The sequence below is a fragment of the Chelonoidis abingdonii genome, chromosome 6, assembly GCF_003597395.2.
Source record: "Chelonoidis abingdonii isolate Lonesome George chromosome 6, CheloAbing_2.0, whole genome shotgun sequence".
Taxonomy (NCBI): domain Eukaryota; kingdom Metazoa; phylum Chordata; order Testudines; family Testudinidae; genus Chelonoidis; species Chelonoidis abingdonii.
In genome coordinates, this window is record NC_133774.1 from 51,253,827 (window position 1) to 51,272,924 (window position 19,098).

At 42.5% G+C, this 19,098-nt stretch overlaps 1 protein-coding gene across 8 annotated transcripts in view; it reads right to left on the reverse strand.

Annotated features, from left to right (window-relative positions):
* TNPO1 (transportin 1) overlaps positions 1-19,098 on the reverse strand; it is a 179,205-nt gene that overhangs the window by 47,440 nt on the left and 112,667 nt on the right. For all 8 annotated transcript variants that reach the window (XR_012656094.1, XM_032771660.2, XM_032771656.2 and 5 more), the window contains exons 13-18: positions 12,858-13,083; positions 9,732-9,903; positions 3,177-3,263; positions 2,355-2,462; positions 1,990-2,148; positions 1,797-1,884 (exon numbers count right to left, since the gene is read on the reverse strand). Coding sequence is in view for 7 of the 8 variants with exons in the window: in XM_032771660.2 (XP_032627551.1) it covers positions 1,797-1,884; positions 1,990-2,148; positions 2,355-2,462; positions 3,177-3,263; positions 9,732-9,903; positions 12,858-13,083 (840 nt within the window). In the remaining variant the exon portion in view is untranslated. The remainder of the gene's footprint in view (positions 1-1,796; positions 1,885-1,989; positions 2,149-2,354; positions 2,463-3,176; positions 3,264-9,731; positions 9,904-12,857; positions 13,084-19,098) is intronic.

A 19,098-nucleotide genomic window follows, 5' to 3' on the forward strand; every position in this document is an offset into this window, starting at 1 on the left:
TGTGGGATGGCAGCTTTCAAGTCTGCTATCAGGCCTCCATAGGAGCCTTGGAAGCGACTACTACCGGTCCTATGTGATACTTTGAACTAGGATATCTACTCCTACCCTTAACAGCACCCACCCCCTAGTGAGAGGAACTGACTAACGAGTTAGCTGTCTGGTAACTGATACTGCCCATTTCCCCAGAACAGGAAGACCTTCCACCACCAAGAGAATCAATCTAGTCCATGATGAAGATACCACCATCTTTTTCTTCAGCTATCAACATGTGAAATAAGTAGCGCTGTCGATTAATCGCTCTGTTAAAAAGTAGAATGCCAATTTAAATTTATTAATTTTTTGGATATTTTTCTACATTTTCAAATATTGATTTATATTACCACAGAATACGAAGTGTGCAGTGCTCACTTTCTATTTTTATTACAAATACTTAGACTGTAAAAATGAGATAGTATTTGTCAATTTATGAGTGTAACTTGTAGTGTAAAACTTGAGAGCTTACAAGTCCACTCAGTCCTATTTCTTGTTCAGTCAATCGCTATGACAAACAAGTTTGTTTACATTTACATTGCCTGCTTCTTATTTACAATGTCACCTGAAAGTGAGAACAGGCATTCGCATGGCACTTTTGTAGCTGGTGTTGCAAGGTATTTACGTGCCAAATACGCTAAACATTCACATGCCCCTTCATGCTTTGCCCATTATTCCCGAGGATGTGCTTCCATGTTGATGCTTGTTAAAAAAAAATAATGCATTAATTAAATTTGTGACTGAATGAACTCCTTGGGGGAGGTTCTCCTGAATTGTTGTCTCCTTGCTCTGTTTTACCCGCATTCTGCCATATAGCTTTCATGTTATAGCAGATGTTGGATGATGACCAGCACATGTTCGTTTTAAGAACACTTTCACTGCAGATTTGACAAAACACAAAGAAGGTACCAATGTGAGATTTTTCTAAAAAATAGCTACAGCACTCGACCCAGATGCTTTAAGAATCTGAAGCTCTGAAGTGCCTTCCAAAATCCGAGAGGGACGAGGAAGGGAGCATGCTTTCATAAGTCTTAAAAGAGCAACACTCCAGCGCAGAAACTACAGAACTCAAACCATCACAAAAGAAAATCAACCTTCTGCTGGTGGCATCTGACTCAGATGATGAAAATGTACATGCGTTGGTCCACTCTGCTTTGGACTGTTATTGAGCAGAACCCATCATAAGCATAGACAGATGTCCTCTGCAATGGGGGTTGACGCATAAAGGAACATATAAATCTTTAGCGCATCTGCCATGTAAACATCTTGCAACACCAGCTACAACAGTGCCATGAGAACACCTGTTCTCACTTTCAGGTGACATTGTAAATGAGAAGCGGGCAGCATTATCACCTGCAAAGGTAAAACTTTTTTGTTGAAGTAACTGTCTGAAGTATGACTGAGTGGACTTGTAGGATCTAAAGTTTTACAATTTTTTTTAAAATGCTTTTTAGGTACATAATTCTACACTTGTAAGTTTAACTTTCATGATAATGAGATTGCACGACAGCATTTGCATTAGGTGAACTGAAAAAAATACTATTTGGTTTTTTACAGTGCAATTATTTGTAATCAATATAAAGTGAGAACTGCACACTTTGTATCCGAAGTTGTAACTGAAATCAATATATTTGAAAATGTAGAAGACACCCAAAAATATTGAAATAAATGGTATTCTATTGTTGTTTAATCGCTTGACAGCCCTAGAAATAAGCTAACGACATAATCTATATATATATATATATATATTAAAAAAAGGAACATACCTATGCAAGGCTTAACATGCTGAAAGCATGCCTTTGTCAGGTCACCTAACAAGGCAAAAGAACTCTGTCGTACCTCAGGCATTTTATCCTACAAACCAAAAAAATCCCACAAAGGGAGAAGAAAGAAGTTGATTAGCACTAGGCTTATTTAAAAAAATTAAATCCCAGGATTTACAAAAAAATTTCTTCTCACCTGCATGCATTGGTACATTAGTGTCAAGATATTACTGCGAGCCACTAGCTGTTCAATGTTGCCTCCAAGTCCTTCAGCTAAGCCACTAAGTAAATCAAGAGCCACAATCATGAAGTCTTTATCTGGTGCCTCGTATTGGTCTGGCTGAGCATTGTGCAACTGTAATAAAACACTGGTTAAAAACACGCACCTTCAATATAAACAGATTGAGTTCTCTCTATGCTATGCATGCAAATCAGGAATTAGTTTATGTTTTATAACTTCAGTCAGATGTTGTTTGATGAACATGTTATAAATCCCAGCGTAATACACAAGCAGTTGCATACCCATTGCATCTACAAATCCTGGAAATAATAGAAAAATACCATGGCTTGTGCAAGAGTCTTCTGTACCAGGTTTACACAACGCTGATACACGGGTTCACAGTATGGAAGGAAGCCAGATTGCAAGGCAGTGGCAACCGAAGACAGGCACTGGAATACAAAAGCAATGTACACGTGATAATGAAAATGTATACTTTTTCTTTCTCTAGGCCCTACTTAAATATAGAGAAGAGAAAAATCTAACCATTTTGGGCAGCCACTATTTCAGACAATAGTATAACATTCTACCGTTATGGAAAACCTGGTTTAGGACTGGGCTAATAATTTTCATGCCACAGATTTTGAAGGAGAATGTTCAGTTTACAGGAGATGGCTGACAGTGTCCAACTGGGAGCGCCTCCCAGTTGTTCTATGGAAGCAAAGTTGTGGGAATAAAAGATAGGCAGTAAAAAATGCTGTAGAAGAACACAAGGACTCCAGCGAAACTAACCTAAAATCTTTGCTCTGGGAGGAGATATTCCTCAAATGGCTATATCTTTAAATCACAGAAAAGGGAAGTTTCTCTCTTTCCAAATCAAAATGAATGAGTTATGCAGAACTCGCTTTTTCCATAATTAACCTTTTTACCACTATGCCTAATCTCTACAGTCACACACTCAACCTGAAGTCTTTTCAGAAGAAAGGATAATTCTTGTAAGAGCTACCCTAATTTATGAACTATTATAATTCAGATCATTAAAAGATTCCCCACAACAAAATCCAGACTGCTTTATATTAAACATATTTATAACATGAAATCAACTTAGAAGAAAAGAGATTGGATAACCTATACAATTTCACACCAAAATACTTTGTAACATTTACCTCTAACAAAGGGAAGAGATCTTTATCCTCATCCTTCAACATGTTCCATTTCTGGATTAGTGGAGGCATTAGCATCTGAATATATTCCTATTTGTAGTGAGGAAAAACATTGTTGATTAACTGATGGAATACTGAATTCCAAAATACCCAAGTTGTCTACCTCAGAAGTCTGGATGGAACACATGATCTCTTCTCATTTTACCTCACATTTTCTCTTTTACAAAAAAGGTCCTTACGACATATCAATGGTGAAATTACTACAATTGTTTCAACTCTGATAATGGTAAACAACTGTCTCCCCTGCATGACTATTTATGAAGTTTCATAATGAGTTCACAGTTTGATATTTCTCGGATTAGATTTTAGGAAACATCAATGTATTAACAAAGCTTACCTTTTTACCACTATATATTAGGTGCCAATAGATACACCATCACTGACAACTTTGCTCACAAGAGGCAGTTTCAGTAACATCCATTTATTCTGTTTCAGAGTGGTAGCCATGTTAGTTTGTATCAGCAAAAAGAACGAGGAAGTACTTGTGGCACCTTAGAGATTAACAAACGTATTTGAGCATAAGCTTCTGTGAGCTAAAACCCACTTTATTGGATGCATGCAGTGGAAAATACAGTAGGAAAATATATATACACAGAACATGAAAAAATGTGTGTTGCCATACCAACCATAACGAGGGTAATTAAGGTGTGCTATTATCAGCATAAGAAAAAAACTTTTGTAATGATAATCAATAAGTAGTGATAATTTTGTAGGATCCTGATTATCACTACAAAATTTTTTCTTCTGCTGCTAATAGCTCACCTTAATTAATTACCCTCGTTACGGCTGGTATGGCAACACCCTTTTTTCATGTTCTGTGTATATATATTTTCCTACTGTATTTTCCACTGCATGCATCCAATAAAGTGGGTTTTAGCTCACAAAAGCTTATGCTCAAATACGTTTGTTAATCTCTAAGGTGCCACAAGTACTCCTCGTTTTTTGCATTTATTCTTTGAGATTCAGTTTTCCCATGTTATAGTTTAATCCATACAGAGATTTCCACAAAGGTTATTTCCACGCCACATACACACACCACTAAGTGTGTACCAAAACCAGCTAAGTGATCATAATTAAAAATGCCCTCTTTACACACAGGAAATATTTTTCTATTGTAAAGTTACAATGCACCCAATATAAAAAGTTTACTTAATCTGACTTTCTGGACTTGAAAAAATATAGAGTGAAATCCTGACCCTACTGAAATCAACAGTTTTACCGTGGACTTCAGTGTGGCCAGAATTTCACTCATATACTCTAAAAATGCATTGCCCAGCAATAACAGTATCAATCGATGATGTCATGGTAACTAGTGGAGTATCCTTGGACTACAACACTCAGGAACCTATGCCTAAAAAGGTGCCCTGAGGGAAGCTCAGCTGTGCCAAGATATACCAAGAGGCTGCTTGACAGTTCTTCTCTGAGGCATATTGTCTCTGAATTCTCCTATTAATGACACAGCTGTCCATTTTCCATTCTTTCTTGGGTCCATATTATAGGACAAACACGGTGTCAGATCCTACACTCTACTACATAAGTAAAAGTTCAGGACTCCATCTAAGGAATGCCAAGCCATATCCCTTAAATAAGGCTGGGGGAGGACAATAGGAAGGAAAATTAATCCTTAGCTCCACAGGAAATCAGGACACTAATTTCGGAGACGATGCTGGGAACCAGGAGACAACATGGGGAAAGATAAGGGGAAGCAACAAGAGAGGGCCATTGGCTCAACCACTCTCAGCAGAGAGATAACAGTCAACAGAAATGACTGGCAATAAAATAGTCCTAAGGATGCAGATACTAGGGACTTGAGAGGGGAAGTGGACAGCCTATTAAGCTTTGCATTTAGTTTCCAAGGACAGCATATTTAAGTTTAACTGAATTCTGTTCTACTGCCCTGACAGTGTGGACACTAAGAGGCAAGAGGTATTTCCTAATACAGGTGTAGTCAATTATTTTTGTCTAGGTCTAAATTTCTTGGTTAAGGTCTAGACTCCAAAGAAAACAACAAAACAACAACGATAAAAAGATGTCAGGATCCATTCAAAAGCACCTGACAGTCCAGATTTAGCCCACAGTCCACCTATTTACTACCCCTATCCTAACAGCTCCCACTGCTGAAACCTATCTTCTCAGCAGGTTCAGACACCCTTACCTAACACCGGTTTAAGAAACTCGAAGATCTGAGAAAAAGCATTCATTGGCCAACCACCAGCCCAAACAGTGATCAAAGATGAAGTAAACCACCCAGATGGCAAACAGCTCTCTTCACCTCACCAGCATCCATCACTGTGAAAGTCAGTCCAGCTGTTTCAAGAGCCACTTCTCACAAATCAGAATATAAGATAGAGCATCTGGAACAGTATGATTACTTCCACCTGAGACAAAGGTCTGGAAGGTGAAGCAGAGGAATGAAGAGCCTGGTTGATGGCACTGTGAATTAGCATTTCTACAATATCTGAAGACAGTTGGGAGATACTAGGTAGCATCAGCATTCCTTCGTCTTTGCTTTCCCCCCCATTTTCAGTCATCCCACAGGTCCTAACTTAAGTATTCTAACAAGAAGATGAAGAAGCTGGAGAACATCTGGCTCTTGGGATCCGCTTTGATACCTTGCTAGATCAATGGCGCTCTCTCTCACAGAAAATGGGAGACTACCATCAAGGCAGTCTCCCAGATAAATCATTCACTGAGTTGGAATGAATTTGCTTTTGCTGATTGATAATACAGCTCAGTCGAAGAAGATACTGTAAGAAAGAATTAAGTTTCTGGAGCCAGACAGAAACTTTCAGAGCTGGCACTGCACTAAAGGGCCACAGCATACTGTGGACCAACAGCAAGCTGCAGGAAATTTTGAGATGGACATGTGACTATATTGTTGTAAGACTGAGAGGCAAAGAAGTCTCAACTGGAATACTGAGAGACTGAATATTTTGAAGTGCTCATAGTTGCTTAAAGAATGGGGAGCTACAAGATTAGCTGTACCGATATCCAGAGCGTACTGGGATTAGAACAGTCTTGTCCTATAAAATGGGACAGACAAGTGATGGGATCAAGGGGAAAGAACTAGACACGGTCTACAACATAGCAAGGGGAGCAGTGTAGGCAGTGTTCATCATGAGCCGAAGCCTCTAAGGGTTCCATCCACTCCAGTATGCTGTTGCTAACAGTAACCAGTATCAGACGACTCAAAAGAAGGTGCAGATCCCCATAATGGCAAGGAAACTGAAAAGGTAGTAAAAATATTTTTACTGTCATTCCCTCTCTCTCTGAGACACACACACTGCACAAATCACCTGTGGAACATGTTGCCACAAAGATACCATTGAGTTCCATAGTAGAATTCAAAAACAGGACTAAACAGACATTTCTATAAACCCTTACTGTTCAGTGCACAAGTTTATCATTAATTTGATGAGGGCTAGTCAGATACAAGGACAAGTGAACATCCATGTTATGTGAGAAAGTGAAAACAGAAGCACCTAATCTTCTCTATACTACAGCTACAGGAACAGAAGTAGCAACCTTTAACACTTTCCATTATAACCTTCGGCTTTCAGTTGCTTTCAGGATATCCCTTGGGTCAAAAAGGTGCATTGTTTTCTTAATTCAACAACATTGCATAGGTTTCATGATGAGCCCTGGGGGAAACAAAAAATTCCATTTGCACACATGGATTACTTGTAACTGAATTTTAAGAAAATTCCAAACACATGCATACTTCCAGGCCCTGCTCACTCTCCTGCAGTGCATCCATTCAATGCACACAGAACTAGAGGTTCGGACAGAACACAGGCAAAACAGATTCTTCTTTTTCTCCTGCTGTGCTGCTCCTGAACACCATGACTCCCTTAGATGTAGAGTAAGATGCATGGGTTTGGAGCCAGCAGACCACAAGTTGCAATCTCACCTTACCCACTGACTGATGTTAATGCTGTGCACTTCAAAAATCTTTACAAGGCAAGGGCATGAGACTTTGATTATTAAGACAGGGAAGTTTCATTCCCCCATTTATAGGTAGACAGATGTTGCATGAGCATCATGTCTGGCAGAACTTGGAACAGAACTCAGGCCTCCAATATGGCACACCTAAATCTCATCCCGTTACCCATATAGAGCAACTCTTCGAACTCATCCCAAAACAAAAACAAAAAAAAAGAAAAAAAAAAAATCAAGGAAAGTACACACAAATCCAGTTTTCAAGTAGTGTACCTCCTACATCTGAAACTGAACACATCACTACCCCTTAATTACCTTTTGTCTTGTGTTGAACCAAGTGCCCGTCTGGAGAAAAGGTAATTTCATTTTACTGGCAAAACAAAGGCATCTAGAAGTGAAGTGACTTGCCCAAAGTCTCAGTCACAGTCCAGTGTATTAACTACAATGCTAGTCTTCCTCTAGTCCCAATGTTACAGATGGCAATTATCTTACTGAACACCAATTATATAGCAAACAACATGAAGCAACAAGTAGAACTGCTGTCTACTGATGCTTTACATTCCTAAAACAAGACCCCCAAATGAGACCACTGAAACACAAGCTACTTAATGTCTGGAATGTGATGTTACTGCCAAGAATCATTATGCCTATCAATACAGGGATCAAAACACAATCCCTTAGTCACAGAGTCGTACATCATCAGGGTTGGAAGGGACCTCAGGAGGTCATCTAGTCCAACCTCCTGCTCAAAGCAGGACGAAACCCCAGACAGATTTTTGTCCCTAAATGGCCACCTCAAGGATTGAACTCACAACCCTGGGTTTAGCAGGCCAATGCTCACACCACTGAGCTATCCCTCCCCAATTCCTTCAGATTCCCAAAATGCAACTGTCTCAACCACCTAATGTCTATCAAAGGGGTGAAATTACTGTAACTGGGAATCCAAGTAAGATCCTCCAGGACACAGTGTAAATGTCATCTACATTTGCAGCAATATTCCGTGTTGTCAGTAGCTACCGGTGTGGTGCTCTGCTCTTGTTCGATGATAACAGTCGGCTGCATGCGTGTTCCCTTTGTGTGCTGCCCTGGCCCTGCGCAGATAGCTGACACAGCAAACCCCGAGAGAACCCCAAAGACCACAGACTCTAGTAAGGTATGAAGGAACTCAAGCCAGGTTTATTGTGAAATGAAGCACAGTAATAGTTCCCTACCGACTCTACAGTATATACTACGAAAATGTGCCCTTTGGCAATGAACGCAGCTCAAACAGTGGTGGGACACTCCACTGCCCCCTAGGCTGGACAAAGATGCAGACTCCAGGACCTACTTTTATACAGTTACAGGACAGATTACTCATCCCTAGTGACATACTGAAGTACAGCCCCCTGGCTCATTAAGGTGCTGTCTCCTCCTTTGATCATGTTGTTTCAAACAGACAAATCTATCCATCACGCTGTCATTTTGACCCTGTCTAAGATGCCTGTTCCTGGTTATGTCTGTGGAGCGTCCTGATGTCATCTTGCCACAAGTTCCTCTTATTAGCACTTTTCTGTGGATGCACCAGCCTCTAACAACCCTTTTCTTGCCAACTTCTGTGAGTAAGTCCTGCCTCTGGCTCACAGCCCAGCTTTTGCTTAGCAGTGCAATGTTTCAGGGCCTCATCTTACTACAGTCTGCTGCAATGGCCCTCCAAAAGGAATGAGAGAATAGTTCAACACGATTCCATGAACTCACGTGCACAGTAGGGCAAGAGTCTATACACCCTTGACACTGAAGACAGGTGGAAAACACTACAAACCTTGAAGGGAGCGACAGGGAAACACAACGAGAAAGCTCCATGTTCAGTGGTCCAGTTCTTCCCCAGAGAAAATATGACTAAACAGATAATTGACTGGTGATGGAAAGTTTAACAATCTCCTGCATTCTGAAGCATTTACATTCAAAACCTGTACATAGCTAATGATTTTTGAAAGGAGTTGAGAGAGAGAGAGAGAGAGAGAGAGAGAGAGAGAGACTTGTCTTAAGCACTCATTTTTTAAAAAAATATTGCTTAGGAAAAATATTCTACAGCAGAACTTGCTAAGCAGGGTTCTACAGCCTTAGTACATGAGCATGTGTAGGTCAAGCAGCCTTAGGTTTCAGTATGGTATTGAGTGACATTTAAAAAAAAATGCAGACTAGGCACAATGCTGAGTGTGGTTTAATATTTTAAGGTTCCCACCTAGTCAAAAGTAGTACAATGGGAGTTAGATTTTAAGAAATTCAATATCACAAACTTAACATTTCACTAACCCTATACACTGACTGCAATTAAACGTGTTCTTTTTTTGAAAGATTCTACAGATATGACTCCCTATATTTAAAACAGAAAATATTAGTATACTCAGTAATCCAAGTGTATCCTTGCAGCAGTATAAAAGGAAAGTCAGGGTTTTTTGCATTATATAGATTTTAATAAAGATTTCATTTAAAATCTTACACACTGTACTGCAGTAGGATACTCATGATGTTATTGTTTCACTATGACAGTGGTTTATACAGAATACAAATAATACTTACTGGTTTGTTTAGATGATGTCCTACAGAATCTGCTAAAGTTCCTATGGCATCATAAAGGATGAGAAGATTCTTATGCTGGTATTTACTAAATGCGAAGACCAGAGTGTCAAGTATATATGCAAGGTAAGGAACAAGCTCTGTACAAGCCTCCTCTTCTAGAGTAGCAAAGGCACTAGGGAGCAAAACAAGAAGTCAGATTGTTAAATTAATATAATTAAGAAGGTGACATTTCCATTTAGGGTTTGGATGGTATTTCCAGCTCAAGATATACTCCCGCTAGCTCAATGAGGGCTAGCGTGCAAAAAACAGAATGTAGCCACAGCAGTGAAAGCATCTGGAAGGGCTAACCAACCCACATACCTAGCATCTGTGATGAGCGCACACTTGGTGCAACTAGCCCCTGCCCTGCTACACTTTATTTTTTAGCACACTAGCTCAATGATAGCTAGATTGAATAGGTCTCCTTGAGCTACTCCCACTCAAAGTGAAGAAATATCCTTAAGCAGTTTGCCCCTTTAAAATTAATCTGAAATGTGTTTCTACAATGGCACTGATATCCAGGCAACCAAACTTTTCAACTAAAAGTTTAAAGGGGCACAATTTTAACATTTCTGGTGAACATAAATTTCAGACACATTCTCTTAAAGCCTATCACGCAAATGGGGAAAACCAGAGGTACTATTATAAATATAGCTGCAGTGGGTTAACTGAAGCAGCGGGAACTCTAACAATAGCTGTTCATCAGTTCAGATATAATAGGGTATTTATTTGTACTATAGCAGCACCTAGAGGCCCCAACTCCACTCTGCCTGACAATGTCTAAACCTAATGAGGAGGCAGTTCCTGCTCTCAGAAGCTCACAATCTAAGACAAAATGGATATAAAACACAGATGTGGAGAGCAGAAGTGGCAAAAGTCAAATGATGAGCCAGTAGAGGGAACAGATTTCCCCCCCCCCCCCCCAGTTTTGGGAAAAAAGAGCAGTTTTACATAGACACACACTATATGAAAGTAGGCCCCATAGGAATCAAATCCCTAAACATGTAGAGAAATGGTCCTAGAGATGGAGTATGCCATTCCACAGGCACATTTATGGCAGAAAGAACACATGATTGGATAGTGCAAAGATTTAATTGGCCTGGATTGGGTCAAAAAAGTACAGATTAATGCGCTACAGTCTGTCCTGGATGCTAAAAAGCTACTCTCTTTACAAAAAGTGATCAAGCACCTCTACTACTACTACTCTCAGCTAAAGAACGGCTGTCTTCCTGCATCACAATGGAACCATAGCACACCGTAGGTGGGCAGTGATTATGTTATTTGGTACCCACAGGCATTCCTCCTAAAAGGCATTAAAAAGCAAGCAGGTTAGAACTGTACAGGTACAACTGTCCCTGGGGCTGGGAATACCCAAGAAATTTCTTACTGGCAAAGGGACAAGTTTTATGTTTGGGGTTATGAAGAAATTACACAGATCTGAAAATAGACAGTATTATATAACAATGGAACTTTTCAGTATGGTAGCTGCTTCAGGCCTTGAAATACTGTCTGCTGCACAAGAAATAACATTTTCTGCAATGCTGCATCCTATACTTTTGTGCTATTTGTAAAGATAGCAAATAAGATGCCTGAAAGACATTCCTATTGACACTATCAATTTGAATAACCAAGCCTTGTTGATTTCCCAAGGCTTCAAATTTTTCACAAACTCATTCTCAGGATTATTTTTCAAAGGATGTTTGATTTCTAAATGCTGCAGCAACTCTGAAAGCCTCATACTTTTAGCAGCCATCACTTCAGAATATATTACAACCCAGGGTGTTGGCTCAATCTATGTAAAACCATGCTGCTTTACATTTTTTCTTGCAAGCCATCACTATGACAGCTCGCCACTGTCCATTTCATGAAATAATCCAACCTTCCCAATTACCCCTTTATCACTGCCCATGGTCCTCAGTGATTACAGTTACTGGACCTCTAACTGTACAGTTTGCCATTGCCAGTTTGGATTACTTGCGCTGTGTTTGTGGGTTAAAAACTTGTGAAGTAGACACTCTTATGTCAGCAGGTTCTGGGTCATTCTATAAAGGATGGAAAGTTATCCCTGTAAGAGGGCAGGGAGAAAGGATTTTACGTAAGCAGCCGATCAGATTGGCTGAAAAGGTGGATAGGTTTCGGGAAATAAAAAGGAAAAAAATTTTAACAAGTTTTGTACTTGTAAATATTTTGCTGTAGTACTTTGTGTCTGTTAACATCTCTCTATTTTGTAAGAGTAAGCTCTTTTTCACAAGGATGTGTATTCAATTTTGTAGAAAACCTAGAACCATGGGGCTCTGGATCCTGGCTATGGTCTTTAGGTATCAGAGGAATACAAATACAATTAAAATAGTAAATCCAAGCACAGGAAGGTTATAGGTTTAATACTGTTTTAGTAACAGAGACTCTCACAGCCTGCTGCACACAAACATATCCAGCAATAGCCTACACTGAAACTGTAGTGTTCCTGGGTACAAAAGCTTACATGAAGTTGTCCACTTTAAGGAGCAATTTTAAGTTTGCTGAGTTTTTAAAAATAAAGTTATATTATTGCACAGCCTCTCAAGACCTCCTTTCATGACCCCTGCAAGAACTGTGACCCACAATTTCAGAAATTCTGCATTAGACCTAATCTATTTACATAATTCTATGTAACAATTCTTTGTTACTGATTTGCATTCTTGTATGTGCAAGATCAGTGGCAATAGTTGTCTTCCATTTTCATTGCCACTGATCTTGCACATACAAGAATGCAAATCAGTAACAAAGTTAGCCTTTCCTTTTAAGGCAACATCAAAATTACCACTTAATAATGAAAATCAAGTACTAAATCAACTTTAGTACAAAATGTCCCTTATTGTACTAAAGTTCTTTAGTGCCGTAACCAGCACATTTAGAGATCAAACTGGACATCTCAAAATGAACTAAAATCACCAAGAGGGACTTATGAACCCTACCACATTTGGAGTAAAGTTCACTATACAGAAAAAAAAATTAAAAAAAGAATTTATGCCTATTTATTTATTTTTTAAATAAGTTACTAAAGTACTTATTTTACGCATACCAAGTACAATAACTTTCTTGACTTACCTGCAGGCAGCTTCTTGTACTCTCTTGTTGCTATCAAGGATACGTTTTAGCAACTCTGTCATTAATGGCTTCAAGTACGTGTCTGGGGGTTGACTAACTACCCAGTGTGCATAGCGGCTAAGAGTCCAGCATGTAATGGAGCGCACAAGAGCCTTTTTATCAGAGAGGCACTGAATAAGGTGAGGGATTAGTTCAGGAAGATATGGAATCATACCCTGCATGCAACCTACAAACACAAAAATATGTAATGTAAAATACTGCTGTTAGAAAGGCTTAAAATAACTGTCTTAATATTTCTCTCTTTATTGAGACAATCTGAAAGATGCCAAAAAAGAGACTATATCTTACCAACAGGCAATCAGGCCTGGAAGGCCTTACTATCTGTTCAACAGCTTATTACTTTTTGCAACTTGTCAATCCATTTTCATCCAAAATCATCAATATCTTCCACTGCTCCCATGATACTCAAAAGCCTTGGTGTGCTAATGGTAGTTTAACAAGCACATCTGCTTAATAAAGTTAGTTTGCAAGTTTGTGTTAATTTACTTTGTTTGATAAGACACAGAAGTTTAGCGCCTCAGTTATAAGAATATGGGCTACAGTTCCCTAAGGGTCTGCTCCTTAATGGTTAATTAATACTGCCAGTTTCCTGTGTTAAGGAGAATTAGGCTGTCCTACTCCTTCACTGCTCTCCACTGGAAGTATCCAACACAGAGATCTTAGCAATGTTCTTAGCCATGTTCCTACCCTTTCAATTTCCAAGGAGCAGCAGCAGGGAGCAGAGCTGCCTAACTGCTTTCAGCCCAAGCAACTAGTACCGTATTTTTTATCCATAGGTGCACTACATAGTTAGGACCTTCTTTTCCTCTCTTGGGAGTTCTGGGGAAAAGGGGGGACAAAGAGTGGGTGAACAGAAGTAGGAAGAGACAGACAAGATCAGTGCCACATGTTGGAGAAGACAGGAATGATGATGAATGAGCAGGAGTAGGCATTCATGCAAGACTCTTGACAAAACAAGACATATCCATTAAAGAATGTTGCTGTTAAGCAATACAACTAAGTAGAGCTAGGTTAAAATATTTGGACAAATAGTTCATTTACCAAAACTGTAGTTCAGAGTTGACCAAAACCTATTGGTGAATTTGACATGAATTCCTCTAATAGTTTCATCTAGAATAAATAAAAAGGTGGAGAGGGAGTCCTCTAACCACTGGACAACAGAGTATAACTCTCACTCCCTCTGGGCCAATTAATGTTTAAGTATTTAAACAAAATAGAACAGAACAGCTTCAACAGGACAAAGACACCACCCCACAATTACCCTGTATCCCAGTAGTTAGGATCACTCATCTACGAAGTTCAAATCCCTGCTCCAAATCAGGCAGAATAGGGACCTGAATCTGGAACTCCTACATCCCAGGCAAAACCTCTAACTACAGCACTATAGGGTATTAGGGCACCAATATCTCTTCCAGTGGTTTTGTAAGTAGAGTTTTCAAATTTTCCTTGAGTTTAATTTAAAAAAAAAAGTAGTTAACTGTCCAAAAACTAAACAAGCTATTAATTTCAGGCCAAGCTAAATATTTAATGTGGTTCGAAAAATACAGTTGCCTACCTTTTGTAACTGTTGTTGAGAGGTATTGCTCATGTCCATTTCATTCTAGGTGTGCGTGCGCCAATGTGCACGGCCGTCAGATTTTTTGCCTTAGCAGCATCCATAGGGTTTGCTGTCGTGCCCTCTTGAGTGCCACACTCGTGTTGGGTATATTAGGAACTGCCAACCCTACACCCTCTCAGTTCCTTCTTGCCGACTCCTCCAACAGAGGGATAGGGGGGTGAGTAATGGAATGGACATGAGCAACACACCGAGAAACAGTTACAAAAAGATAGGTAACCATTTTTTCTTTGAGTGCTTGCTCATGCTGATTCCATTCTAAGTGATTCAAAAGCAGTATCTTTGGCGGTGGGCTCAGAGTTCAGTCTAGCAGCTTGCAGTACTACTCTACCGAAGCCAGGATCATCCCAGGGCTGCTGAGTAAGTGCGCAATGGGATGTGAACGTGTTGACTGATGACCAGGTGTCCCCCTACAGATGCTCTGGATAGGCACTTGGGCTAGGAAAACTGCCAAAAAGGCTTGCGCCCTAGTTGAATGAGCAGTTACGATCACCAGAGGTGGAACTCTGGCTTGATCATAACAGCAGTGAATGCAGGCAGTGATCAAAGAAGAAATTCTTTGAATGGACACTGGACAACTTTTCATCCTGTTGGCCACTACGACAAATAATTGCGTCAACATGCAGAATGGCTTGGTCCTTTCAATGCAGAAGGCTAGTGCCCTCCTGAAGTCTAGGGAGTGCAATCTATGCTCCTCCTCCAACTTATGCAGCTTTAGGAAAAAAAGACAGGTAAGTAAATGTCCTGGTCCATAGGAAACTGAGACCACCTTGGGCAGGAAAGCTGGGTATGGCCGCAGCTGGACCTTGTCCCGGTAGAAGGCCGCATGGGATGGCTCCAAGGTCAGCTCTCTAATCTCAGACACCTGGTGGGTAGATGTTATTGCAACAAGTAACACAACCTTTCAGGACCAGAGAAGGGGCGAGCAGAAAGCCAGAGACTCAAAGTGGGGTCCAGTAAGCCATGACAACACAAGATTCAGATGCCATGGCTGAAAGATCTCCAATGTGCGGATAAAGGCGCTCGAGGCCCTAGAGGAACCTAACAGTCATGTCCTGGGCAAAAACCGACTTACCCTCAAGCAGCAGACAGAAGTCCAAAACCACCACCAAGTGGACCCTGATAAACAAAAGGGACAGGTCTTCGAGCTTGCAGTCCAGAAGGTAATCCAGAATCAACTGCAACAAGACTTGCTTGGGCCGAATACCTTTATTCGAGGTCCAATAAGCAAACTACTTCCATTGGGCCATGTAGCTCATTCTGGTGAAGAGTTTTCTGCTGCCCAATAGGACCTGCTGAACAGCAGCCGAGCACTCCTGCTCCTCTGCATTTAACCATGCATCAACCAAGCCATCAAGTGCAGCATCTAAAGGTTCAGATGCAAAAGACTGCCGTGGTTTGGGATAGCAAGTCCGGCCTGAGCGGCAGCCATAACAGAGCAGCCACTAAGCGTCCAGCAGAGTGCTGAACCAGTGCTGGTGTGGCCAAGCTGGTGCCAAGGATCACCTTTGCCCTGTCCTGCTTGATTTTCATGAGGACTTTGAGAATCAGTGACACCGAAGGGAAAGCATACAACATAGCCCCTAACCACGGGAGCAGAAAAGCGTCTGACAGGGAGCCTCTGTCGATCCCCCAGAACAAGTAGAATCTGTACTGGACGCGAATAGGTCCACCTGAGGAGTTCCCCACCTCTGGAAGACGAAGCTAGCCACTTCCAGATGGAGGGACCATTTGCGGCAAGACAAGAAGGTCCTGACGAGGCAATCTGTCAAAGCATTCCTGGCCCCAGGGAGATGTGGCTACAAGATGGATGCTGTGTTGTATACGGGAGTTCCAGAGCCTGGAGTTCCTGACAAAGCACAGATAACCTAGCCCCACCTTGCTTGTTGCTATACAACACAGCCAGTGCACTGTCAGTCAGGATCTGGACCACCCTGCTTTCTACGTGAGGTAGGAAAGCTTCGCAGGCCAGGCAAACTGCTCAGAGCTCCCTTACGTTGATGTGCAGGGAGCAATCATGACTCGACCAACGACCTTGCGTGCTGAGCTTGCCCAGGTGGGCTCCCCACCCAAGGTCCTAGGCATCAGAGGGTCATTGGCAGGGATAGAGCTATGAAGGGAACCCTCTCCAACACCGATGCAGGATTCCGCCACCATGTGAGTAACGACAGTACATGGTCCAGGATCTTGATCACACAGTCCATGCTCTGTCTGTTGGGGACATAGACCAACACTAGCCAAGCCTGTAGGGGGCCTGAGGCAGGGCCACACATGCCTGACTATGTAAATGCAGGCCACCATGTGGCCCAACAATCATAGGCAGTGAGCGCAGTGGTAAGAGGATGGGCTTGCATGCATGAGATCAGGTCTGCCATGTCTTGGAACAGAGCTTCAGGGAGGAAGGCTCTGGTCTGAGTAGAGGCGAGGACCACTCCAATGAACTCAGCATTGTACAGGCATTCAGACTGATGTCTTCTCCTTTATCAACAGCCCCAGCTCACGACAGTTGGAGCAAACCAGATCAGGATGCCGCTGCACCCCAGAGACCATGTGAAACTAACATCTTGAGAGACTTGTGGAGGCAGCGCAGGTCCAGAATGGGTCTGAGGCCCCCTTTTGCCTTTGCAAGGGTCCCACCACCACTTGGTCCAGAGACAACAAAGATGACTGCACAGTAGGGGGAGGGTCTGCTTCCCCTTGCTCGTCCGTGGATGGCTCCTTGAGAGTTGGGGCACACTGTGTTGCCCCCGCGTCGGATTCGGCACTGTGTTGTGACTCGGGTGCTGGATGTGCTGGGGGCAGCTTGTCTGATGCAGCCTGGGAGGAACGGTGAGACTACGGGACCAGCATAACAGGTACACCCCATGGGTTCCGGTACTGCCACTGAACAGGCTATTGACCCTGCCTCCACCCTGTTGCTGCACCGGTCTCCTGAACTGGTGGCGATTCACCTTTTATAAGCAAGGGGCTCAACTCCCCTTCAGGCTTAGACCACTGCCCTTCCGGTGACAAGGGCAGAGCTATAGATGCCTGAATCTGCCAACTGACCCTCATGAGCGACTGGTAAGGAGAGGGCAAAGACTGGTGCCTGCCCAAAGAGCAGTACCGAGGAGCTGGAGACAGTGCCACAACCTGGAACAATCCTGCACCAGGGGTAATGGACATCTGGGAGACTGCCTAGGCAATGGTGATCTGCATGTAGTAAACTCTGGCAGGAGACCCAGTACCATGGGTATGTAGATCAGTGTCGCGACTCAGGTGTCCTCTGCCTCTCAGGCGGAAACCCTGGCGTTAGGAACCTGTGTCTTCTAAATCGGGACAGAGGCTCCGGTGCCAGGATCCAAGGCCTATAGTCCAGGGATCGGGGACGCTTAGCTGCTTTAGGGGGCAGTCCCATACCCAGCTTGCCCGTAGATGCCAAGGCCTTGGCCTGGTCAGTTGCATGGCTTGGCGTCTGTGATGCCATTTGACCTGCTTGCTCTTTGGCCGTCAGGCCCCCTTTGGGCACAGATGACCCAGCTAGGGGCTGGGACCTCCTGCTGCTCCCAGGAGTCAAGAGGCAGGATCCTGGCTGGACCAGGAGGTCTGACCTCAGTGGTACCCCCAAGCAGCTCTGGGTCAGGCCCATGACCAGACACAGGCCCTCTGTCTAAAGCCCCCTTTTTCTACGATGCTGGTGGGCCAACTGACTTCAACCGCTTCTTAGGCATCGGGAAGGGGAATGGTGCTCGGAGGGTACTGGTGCCAGTGGTGTGCAACGTGCTGACACCGAGGTGCTGGGCATGGAGTCTGAACAAAAGTACTCTGAGGTAGGACAAAGTGCAGCCTCAATGAGGAGGGACCTCAAGCGGATCGCTCTTTCTTTGAGTTCAAGGGTGAAAGCTTTGGCAGATCCTGCGCTTGTCCTTTTTGTGGGACTTACCCATTTAGTGAGCTCCACAAGAGCTGATTAATGTGTTTGGGGATCGGCCAGCTGTACAATGAACATGGCTCAAAGCCAGGGGAACAGGGCATGTCTTGCTCTGAGGGGAACTCCTAAACAACTACTCTAACATTTAACTTAAAAGGTCTAACTAAGTACCTATCAACTAACAACAAAGGAGACAGAACAATGGACTGTAAGAATTCAAACGCTTTTGCGATGCAAGACAAGGCACTCCGACCGTCACGGGCGGTAAGGAGGAACTGAGAGGGTGTACAGTCGGCAGCGCCTAGTATACCAACACATGAGCCCAGCACTCAAGAGAGCGCTACAGCTGACCCTATGGGTACCGCTAAGGCAAAAACCTCCAACTGTGCACATGAGCACACACACATCTAGAATGGAATTGACGTAAGCAAGCACTCTAAGAGGAACCACAATTACAAAAGGTAGGCAACCTTTCCCTCCCATCCTCAAGTGTTTGCTCATGTCAATCCCCTTCTAGGTGACTCATAAGCAGTTTCCCTGGAGGCAGGCTCCAAGTTCACGATCATTCAGCTTGCAACACTGCTCTGCCAAAGTCAACATTGTCTCGGGCTTGCTGGGTAAGCACATAATCAGACGTAAATGTCTGGACAGACAAC